Genomic DNA, 11,124 nt, shown 5'->3' with positions numbered 1-11,124 from the left:
CTTATACAGCCTCATCCCCAGGTATTGTGCTACTTTTTTTGAAAGACCTATGCTAATATTGCCCAGAGTAAATTCAGTTATGGTAAAACTTTTCCTAAGGGTAAATGGAACTAGAGTAGATCGCCATGCAGCCCTGTTACGCAGCGCAGATCACCATATTGAATGCATAGCCTTGCGTTTCAAAGCCATGTTCGTTCAGTAGGAGGACGAGTTCGTCTGTAGCCATAGTCCACAAGAGAGCAGAGAGTACACCCCTTTGAAGGCAACGCCTTGTGGCTGTAACATATTTTTTAATGCCTCGCAGCTTCACACTGATCTTCCTTGTTTTTTTTGCATAGAGAGAACCAAATTCTTGATGATGGGGCTTACACCTTTGTATATCGGAGCATCTGTTATTGCCCCGTATGACGTGTTTTCAAAAGCTCCTGAAATGTCAATGCAGACGCAAAGGGCTGTGCTCTTAGACATCAGAGCCATTTAATTTTTTCACGTAAGGCTACGAATGGTAGTCTCAGTGAATTTCCCTGGTTGTGGTTGATAGGCAAATTGATTCTTATTCAATGGTCGTTCAGTTAGGTTGACATCTCTGATGTGTTGAGCCAAGCTCAATGCCTTTTAGAAGAAAGGAGCTGAGGATAATTGGTCTGTAGGATTATCTACTTCTTTGTTGAAGTTAATGGAGGCTAAGTCGAAGATGATGATAGGAGATGGAGATGAAAGTGGATGTGAAGAGGAAGATGAAGATAAATATAAATATAATTATAAATATAAAAATAAAGTTAATAATAATAAACATGAAGATTAAGATGGAAATGAAGATCATGATGAAGATAAAGATGAATACAAAGATAAAAACAAATCCGAAACAACAGCTAAGGCTGAGTCTAAAATCAGGATTAATATTGTCGATGTTTTTGCCACCAGCCCTTTCTGAACGACCATGTACCGCTAAAAAAAGACCTTCACATAAAAGATCTGATGACCATAACAAAAAATGATTTATTTAAAAAAATTAACTCAAACCATTTTTTTCGGTATATTACGGGTTTATTCGAAAGAACAAATATCTAATGGCAATATTAGTGATAGAACTTTATTTTGTATCGACACTAGTACTCATATAGAATACTCTAAAAAATAATCGATGCCAGTACTCATATCTGCAAAAAAGTATCGATAATACTCGTACCTCCAAGTATTCTCAAAGTAAACGCAAAAAGCAAACAAAAATCAGATTGCCTTGCTTTTTTGACCTCTTCCTATTTGTAAATTGAATAGCCACTGCTTTTAATAGTTTTAATCTGATCTAAAGGAGTTTTTGAAATAAACTATCAATAAGTTTAGTTTAACGTGCGTAAATTAAATGTTTATAGCAAAAAGCTTAAATATTCAAGTTTTTAAAAGCACGCGTATATATATAAATAACTTTACTTTGAAAATGAAATGCAACTATAGAAAATGATAAGTAAATGCGGTGAAGCCCATTCTCTAACGGAAAGATAAGCTCTCTTTCATAAAAAATTTGTTTCAAGAATGGGCTAGATCAGAGTTGGCCAGCGAGAGCTTCCATTTGGTGCCTGCCCTATATAAATAGTACAGAGAGCTTTTGAAAGCTTTGGCACGCGTGCCTATGAAGTGGCCTACTGTCGGCTAGATTTCGAATTCACAACGAAGGTAGAATACATGGGTTAACGACGGCTGCTTTATGCTGGAGAGTGCGCAAGTTGTCGAGTCGGAAGACCATCCTCTTCCACCATTCATTACACTGTATAGCACTCGGCTGTGTATTGGACCAAACCAACTTTGTTTAAGAGAATGAGTCATAAGTAAAAAAATGTAAGTTCTCCGTTTTTCGAAGTTAGCCTCCGAAATCGAGATATGGGCCTTCGAAGTTCGAAATTGGGCCTTTGGTAAAAAATTTATTTTAATTATTGCATGTAAAAAGCAAAAAAAAAAGTAAAAATACAGACGTGGTCCGCCTTTTTCTCTTATTTATATGGTATATAACTTTTTTTGTGAAAACTTGTATTACAGGTGCTATAACGGGTCAAAGGTGAGATCTAAGAAAAATTATAAACTTAAAATTTCAGAAAATTTCGAACTGGGCATGAATCACGTATGACGACAATTTCTGAACGATATCGTGTCGATATTGGGTTGCTTCATGAAAACCAAAAATTGTTTGATCGTTTGTGCGATATGGTCAACTCGATTCCAGTTTTGCTTCACGTAATAGTAATAGTAACACGTAACAGCAACACAAATGCATAAATCAGTGTTTTTACGAGGTCGTTTTGTCAGTATCGTTTGAACGACCATCGTTTCAAAGTTACGTGATTCATGCCCTGATTTTCAAAAGATTCAAATCGTTGTAAAGATGATTTAACCCCCTTTCTTGTGATATGCATATCTGTATACTTCGTATATAAAAATTTGAGAAGAAAAAAAATATTTTGAACAAAAAAATTACTAACCGATTTTAAAAACATTGGTATCTTTGTAAATGGGATTAAACCCCCCTTTCTTCTGATATGCATATTTGTATACCCCGTGAATAAAAATTTTAGAAAAAACACTTAAAAGTAAAAAATAACTACTTTTATCAAAAAATGTTTTAAACAAAAAAATACTCACCGCTTTTTAAAAAAATGGCATCGTTCTTGTTCACCCACAGCCCTATTAAAAATAAAGCAAAAGTTTATGTAACAGAAGTCCAAGGCATATAAAAATATAAGAACACCATGGTTTTTGATTTTTACATAACAGTTTATATATAAAAATTAAAGATAATTTTCTGCTTTATTTAAATAAAGTATTCAATTGTATTACTAATTAGTATTTTTTTTTGTTGAAAATATTTTTTATAGGAAAAAATTGGAATTTTTTCCTTTTAAATGTTTTTGTCAAATTTTTATATACGAAGTTTACAAATATGCATATCAGAGGAAAGGGTGTTTAATCGCCATTACAACGGTACCAATTGTCTAAATATCGGTTGGCAATTTTTTTGTTCAAAATATTTTTTTTAAGTTTTTTTTTCTTTTAAATGTGGTTTTTCTTAAATTTTTATATACGAAGTAAACAAATATGCATTTCAGAAGAAGGGGGTTTAATCGCCTTTACAACGATACCAATTTCTTAAAAATCGGTTAATATTTTTTTGTTTAAAATATTTTTTTTATAAAAAAAAGGTATTTTTTCATTTAGACGTGTTTTGTTTTATTTTTATATACGAAGTATACAAATATGCATATCAGAAAAAAGGGAGTTTTGTCGCGTTTACAACGATACCAACCTTTTAGAAATCGGTTAGAAATTTTTTTGTTTAAAATTATTTTTTTATAAAAAAAAGGGATTTTTTCTCAAATTTTTATATACGAAGTATACAAATATGCATATCAGAAGGGGATTTAATCGTCTTTACAACGATCTCAATTTTTTAAAAATCGGTTAGTAATCGTTTTGTTTAAAATATTTTTTTCTATAAAAAAAGGTATTTTTTTCATTTAAATGTGTTTTTTTCTACAATTTTTATATACGAAGTATACAAATAGGCATATCACCTATAGCACCTGTAATATAAGTTTGTACAAAAAAAGTTATATACAATTTAAATAAGAGCAAAAGAAGGACTACGTCTATATTTTAAGGTTTTTAGTTATTTATAGGCAATAACTAGATATAATTTTTTACCAAAGGTCCTATTTCGAACTTCGAAGGCCCATATCTCGATTTCGGAAGCTAACTTCGAAAAACGGAGAATTTACTTTTTTACCTATGACTCAATCTCTTTAAAAATAAAATTGGTTTGGTCCAATACCCAGAAAAAAAGTTGGTTTTGCCGTACAGTGTTACACGGTCAAAAATTTGGGTTTAATTTTTAAACCGCGCTGGGACTACTGCCTTTTATAAACTTTTATAGTCTACTTTTTACACCAGTCAATAGTTTTACGCAATTTTTAATATATTCTGGTTTAAATTTTAGCCCAAAAAGTTCGTGGTTTAAAAATCAAACCAAAATGTTTTAATTCTAGTTTCTAGGTTTCAAATATAGAAACTTTGGTTTAAAATCTAAACCGAAATAGAATATGTTTGCACAGCGAATTGTGGTGTTGATTCAAACTCAACATATGAAAGCACATTTACATGCGTGGCTGTAGCTGAGTGTGCAAAGATGCTTGATACAATTGGTTGCTACCAAGGCTGTCCGGGTTCAATCCCAACCAGACGGAGCATGAAATTTAATATTTTTTTTTTTTTTTCTTAATTATGAAAATGTTTGGGTTTAACATTTAAACCGAATTGTTTAAATTCTAAACCCAACATATGTGCTCTCTTTTTTATAAACTTGGAAGGTTTGTATTTGAAACTGAATTTAGTTTGGTCATATATGTAGTCCAAAAAGTTTAAAATTAAAACCGAAATTTTTAACCGTGTACTTGTCAAAAAGTATCGAGTGCTCGATACTACTTAGTACCCATGAAAAGTATCGATATTCTGTACTCGGTACTCGTATCGTTCTATCACTACCATTAGTTATGGAACATGATTTCATCATGTGACTGTCTTCGTAGCGCATCCTGTTAATCCATTTTTGCAAGACCGTGGTGACGATATCTGGCTCTATCTCAAGAAATGCCCGAAGGGCCGGAATCGTTAATAGATAGTTCGCATAATATCGGTCCTTCCCGGCGTGGCACAAAAAAAGTCTAAGGGCATGAAATCGCGGCTCCGAAGGGGCCAACTGACTTCGCCGCTGATAACACAATTACCGAACTTGGCACTCAAAATAAAAATCGAATAGATGGCAACCCTAACAAAAATTATTTTCAAACTAAAGTTTTATTAAAACTCTTTCTTTTGCCCTCCATATTTTAATATTTCATTAAAAATGTGTATAAGTTAAAGAAATTAGACTTTTCATTAGACAGGTGGCACCTCTCTGCGAAGTATTTTCAAACTGAAATCTTTTTAAACCTCTTCCGTCTGATACCTTGACGCATAATTCAATTAACTGATTAATTAAATTGAGTTTATTTTTTTTATCGCCTGGCAACTCTCCTAAACACAGTTCAGACATAAATCCTTCTCAAACCCATAAACGATTGAATCACCTCTTTTAGTAATTTATTTAACTTAATAATTCATTTGAATTTAAAATTTTCGACAGCTGGCAATTCTCTTCAAACTATCGCACAAAATTTTAATGTCTCAACTGAAGATTTTTTAGCGCTCTTTCGTTTAACACCCATATTTTAATACTCCACTCCACGACTTTTAAAACAGGTGGTAATCCTTTTCCAAACATTTTCAAATTGCTATTTTCTTAAACCCCTTTCGTCGGAACCCCTGTGTGGGAGCATTTTTAAATTGCCTATGTAATTTTTATTGTTTAAAATTGAATTTGATTTTTCAAACAGGTGGTAACCCTCTCACAGTTAAGTTAAAAAATAAAGCTTTTAAAACCCATTTTCACTGAACCTATTTTGTAACAGCTGGTTTAGTTTTTGAAACAATTTGAATTTACTATTTTAAAGGTGGCAACTCGTTTCAAAAGGTAAAACCTCATTCCACATTTGCAACCAAGCCTTTTAATGTGACATCTCATTTTTGAAAATCGAGGGAAGGATAGGGATATGATGGTATTGATTTATAAATAGGCTGCGTTTCTTTATACATTCCGGATAATCCCATTTCACAGCCGGGATAAACAGAATACGTTTGAAATATACGTTAACATATCATCAGGAACATTCTAAAGAATAAGTAAACAAAAAAGTTTATTCCAAACGTTCAGAATGAATAAAGAAATGCAGCCATAGTTTCCACTTAATTTTTTAAAAGGTGGCAACTCTTTTTGAAAAAGTAAAACCTTATTGCACATCTACATCTCAAGCCCCTTAACCTGATACCTCATTTTTCGAATTGTTTCATCAATTTTTGACCTGGTTAAGCTAAAGTGCACTATTACCCGAACTACATAGAAGTGAATCGAAAGAAATTGCATTTCTTCCACGCGTAGCTACTACAATTTTTATATGTGAAGAGAACCATATGGATGTGGAAGCATTTGGATTACATATGGAAGAAATTCGTATTCTCCCAATATTATAAAATTTGCATAAAAATTATTAATTGCCCAAAAGCAGACGAGAAAAAAATGTTACACAAAATAATTAAGAAATCATTAATTTGATAAAAGTGTTCAGCAAAAGAAAAACCATTTGAAACAAACCCAGCAAGAGGATGAAAATATTTATCAACACAACAGTGACAAATGACAAATGGAAACGATATGCAAATGCAAGTTTACGAAAGAAAAATATGAGAAAATATATGAAGTTAGATGGTCGTATATCCTTACTAAAATTTCAGAACTCACAAAACTCTAAATCAATAGCAAATATTAAATTTCAATGGTAGAAAGTAGGGGTAAACTTTCAAACTCAAATGAAATAAATTTCTTAACTCCATTTTCGGCAAGAAGAGTTCATATGCAAATGCATTTTGGAAGCTGGCAGCGAAAACGCTTCGGTTTGCCGAATCGGAAACTGAAGTGTACAAATCATTAATAACAAACGCAATATTTACAAAACAAACGTGTCGCATTGTCACTGAACGCCTCTGACAAAATGCATGCAAGTTACATGGAAAAAAAAAACAACCAGAAACCAAACGCACGCACAACTTCCACAAAAAAGGCAAACATGGATGAAGCGAAAGGATGCGCGCAGGTAATGCCAAGCAGAAAGGTGTGATACTGCAGTTGGCCCATAAATTAAGTATAAACGCAAGGAAGAAAGTAAGCAAGTCACGTACGAACACACAGGCATGAGGACATTCTGGGAAGTCACAGCGCAGGCGCAGGCAGAACTATCCGAAAGTCAACAACAACAGCAAGTCGCTGTCGCGCATATTCATTAACATAAGTGGGACAATCGCTGAGATTACAACTCAATTTCGACTTTTGCATAGCCACCATAAAAGCGCAAGCGCACGCACGCTCACTGTGTCAACTCTGCATGCGCCCGCTATCCTTTTTACTCGCTTGCTGCCTTCTGCCAGCTTGTCACCGCTTTTACAAATTACCATTTTTCGGACATTAATCTTAGCTGCGACCAAACCAGCTGCCTGTTTCGAGTGTGTCCTGGCTGCTACCTATCTACGTGCATACAATACCTGCTTGCCTGTCTGATTGTGAGGTGATGCGCATTTATTCAAGAGGAAAATCCATTTATTCGCATATACTCGAGTATGCAGTTGATAGTTGTCCATGCCGCGGGATATATACAACCCTTTGCTCCTCGCTTGTGCTGCCGCTGCCATGCATTGTCCTGCAGCCGTTTTGTAGCAGCTCGCATTTCTCTAATGCTTTTCTTTTTCCTAAACAAAACATATTTCTTTTGCACTGCTGTCATTTGTGTTTGTTGGTATGCATTCCATTTCCATTGCACATTTGCATTTCACCGAAATTTCTTTTCACGAAAATCCATCAGCTTGCATAGAGACAGACTTCTTCAGCATAACCCCATTTTTGCTGACTTTTCCACCTCCTTTGTTTACTGTTGTGTTATCCACTGTTGTTATTGTTTATTCCACTCGCGTTGTTACTTCAAGATGTGCATTTTTTCTACACTGCGAGCGCATTTAACTTCTTCATCGACTTCTGTGCTCATTGTCACTGGTTCACACCTTTCGAATGGCGACGCCTTTTCTTTTGTCCTTTCGTTAGCAGTTACATATTTCCTCAGGCGTTTGCCTTAGTTTCTTTGAAAGACATCGTGTTTTTTCCATTTTACATATGTGTTATTGTTGTAGTTTTAGTTTACCTCTGCATCAGCTATTGTTGACTTTTTTCACTCAACTGCATTTATATAAATATTTTGATTGAGATTGTGGGATTGAAGATAACCAAAAATCCTCTTCAGTTTCCGTTAAGTATAAATCTCCATCATTTTTTCTGGAGCAAAGTTTCTATTTGCCCAAATTGCAGCTTTTACCAACTCAGCAGATAGCCAACTTTGATCTTGACGATGCTTGAGCTCGTACGATGGCTGATCAGCTCATATCTGTTAACCAGTCGGAACCATTCTGGACTCCAAGTTGAATTGCAAAAGGAATGTAGAGGTGAGAGCTAAGCTGCATATATACGTGCAAAAGGGCCTTTGAAAACCAATGGGGATTGTCACCGTACATCAGCTATGAGATGAACACCACAGCAACCCACGGGTCATTAGTATGGCGGAGTGCTCTAGACAAAGCGAATAAGAGGAGAATAACAGGAGAGTGCAAAGACTCGTATGCCTAGGCATATCGAGAGCAGTGACTACCGCACTCAGGAAGGGCTTATCATGATATTTCATCTGCAACCACCGCATATTTTCATCCATTGTGCAGCCGTAAAGAGCGCTCTCAGACTTAGAAGGCAACCAATTTCGGGCAAGCAGCAATACTGAATGAAATAAAAGGGCCGGCTCAATGGCATTAAAGCTGACATAGAAGCCAGCACTCAATACTAAAGTACCTATTAGGTTTCAGAGCAGACAAGAATGGGATGCAGAGGTTCGTATGTATATCCATCTACACTGATGGTTTAAGAGGCGGTCTCTACTCGAAGGGCCTGCAGAGTAATTAGTCCTTTCGTTTACCGAACGATTGCTATAGAAAGGGCGGCTAGTCGTTTACTTAGTACAGGGGTTCCGGAAGATAAAACCACTATCTTTGTCGATAGCCAAGTAGCACTGAAGTCAATAGAATCTCCAAATGTGAAATCGGGAATTGTATGGAAATGTTTATTTATTTATTTCAAGTAAATTAACAGAATGGTTCTTACTTCCAACAACTGACTAGTTATGTAATAGGCGTATACTACAAAAAAGAGTTTAGTAAACTATAAAATAGTACAGATCGCGACAAATAAAAATCGAGCATAATATAATTCGAGATCTCATTGAGTTCACTTAGAGAACATACCAGAGGAGTAGTGAAAACCAGGCCCCTTAGGCCCGGTTACTCAATGTTTGGTTGACACTAACTACAGGTTAAACATAGTTATCGGTTCCTGGTATATGTTATGGAGTCGATCACGTCGATAACGATGTTTAACCTGCAGTTAGTATTAACAAGACATTGAGTAACCAACACTTCGTGCGTCAAGCAATGCGGTACTGATCTTAGATGACCTGATCCGAAAAACGCTCGGCTTGTTCTTGGAATTTTATTACTGATCGAATTTCACATCCGCGAGTCCTGTGGAGTATACAGGACTGTGCCATGATGTTTAGTTTAACAAATGTTTTCACTGGTCACTAAGCAATGAGAGAAAAAGCTTACACCAAAATTTAAAAAAAAATTAAATTTAGTACTTTGGGCATAACAAATTTAAAAATAAGTTTTATTAATACTAATGATTGTATGCCTCTCTTAATTAGTATGGAACTTTTTTATTAAATTATTTGTTTTAAGATTTACTTATAATTAATTTGCCCTAAAAGCCAGTGCTTAAAAAAGGCTACAGTGTATTTTTGACTTAATTAATTTGTTGGTTTCTTTTGTTTGTTGTTCTCCTCGTAGTCCTTCATCTCTTTGCGACCCTTGTTCTTCTGGTAATCCATATCCTTCTGCCGGCTGGAGCTTGCGATTCCTGTGGCTCCTCGCTTATCGGAATCGATTCAGGCAGATAAATTGGTGGCTGATTAAGATCCACTGGGGGAGCGGCTAAATAATGTGTGCGCCCAAAAGGCTGCAAAAAAGTTACGATTCAATGAATTGATAATTGCATATTTAGCTGCTGCAGTGTCTGGTCTTATTTTAACACGCCTCATGTCATTTGATATCAATTAAGTACTTAGGCGGAATAAAATCGAGGTTACACTCAGGAGTGCGAGCAAAAAAAAAACAACTAATTATAATATGAAGCGCATAAAAAACGTAAACAAGATTTCAATAAATTACAATAAGTACTTTTAGCTGGCGATGAGCAAGCTTTGCGTTTTTTTAAGCTTTTTGCTGGATTCATCTAACTCGATTACATAATTATGTAAGTGCTCCACTGCTACTACTTACCAGACTGGGTCCATACCAGGAACATTGTTGCATTTGCGCATGAGCAGTTGATAAGAAAAGCAAGCTGGCGAGTAGATCAGCGAGTAAACGCAACATTTTGTAGTTGTTATTTTTTTGTGTAGAAAGGGATATGTGATTCGTATTGGAGCTGTTGTGTGTCGTTGGTGATTGATGTCTGACTGTGAAATGGTGCTGAGTAATTGAATGCTTGCGTCTTAAATACGCATTTGCTCATTGCATGCAATGAAAATGTTAAATGCTTGTAGTTGTCAGGTGTTAATGTGCTTAAGGAGATAATTGGGGCGATTATTCATATAAAAGGGTTTGTTTTTTTTTCTGAGTATGCCAGGCGTCTTCCTTCGTGAGTGCATAGAAATAATTATAAATCAAGATGATTGTTCATAAAAATACGCAAGTACTTGTGCGTGTGTTATTTTAAGTATATTGTACTTTATTGCGGACGTTACTAAGGGCGTCGCAACGAAATTTTTTGTATAAACACAAACATATATCTCTTAGAGCATTTTTTTATTCATATACATCAGTAAATACATGTATGAATACAATGTATACTAATTTCACCACATACGACATGAGTTCACATTAAATGACAACACATGACAAGACATTACATCACATGATCGCATCACATCGCATCACATTACCTGACATCACATCCAGTGTTGCCAGAACTTTTTGGGTCGACCGGCTAGATTGGCAAAAAAAAGCGGCTAAAAACGGCTAAAATGTTTTAGTGAAGTTTCACATAGACTCTGGCAAAAAACGGCTAAAATGTTTTATGAAAATTCACATGCTTTATTTAAATAAATCGCAAGAAACGAAAGACTAGTTAACACCATTAATTTATATCGAGTGTATATTCCTCATCATCAAATGAATCACTATTGTATATATCACCTGAATTCATTAATTTTAAGAGCAGTAAAATTATGGCAGCATTTTTCTTCACGTTTTAAACCGTATCTTGTATATAAAATAGNTGCATTATTGCTTTCGAACAACTTGATTACTTTTTGCACCTGAAAATTAGGCAAATAG

General features: G+C 34.9%; 1 protein-coding gene across 1 annotated transcript; it reads right to left on the bottom strand.

Annotated features, from left to right (window-relative positions):
• Positions 1-9,546: 9,546 nt before the first annotated feature.
• On the bottom strand, positions 9,547-10,237 carry LOC108360701 (uncharacterized). Its single transcript, XM_017613104.1, has 2 exons — positions 10,066-10,237; positions 9,547-9,742 (listed from the first exon to the last, which is right to left on the bottom strand). The coding sequence occupies exons 1-2, from the start codon at positions 10,159-10,161 to the stop codon at positions 9,578-9,580; spliced, it is 261 nt and encodes an 86-aa protein (XP_017468593.1). The 5' UTR covers positions 10,162-10,237; the 3' UTR covers positions 9,547-9,577.
• Between the last annotated feature and the right edge of the window lie 887 nt (positions 10,238-11,124).

Source organism: Rhagoletis zephyria, unplaced genomic scaffold (assembly GCF_001687245.7).
Source record: "Rhagoletis zephyria isolate East Lansing unplaced genomic scaffold, Rhagoletis_zephyria_1.1 Rzeph_scaffold_00016, whole genome shotgun sequence".
Lineage (NCBI taxonomy): Eukaryota > Metazoa > Arthropoda > Insecta > Diptera > Tephritidae > Rhagoletis > Rhagoletis zephyria.
This window is presented reverse-complemented; position numbering and strand designations above follow the sequence as displayed.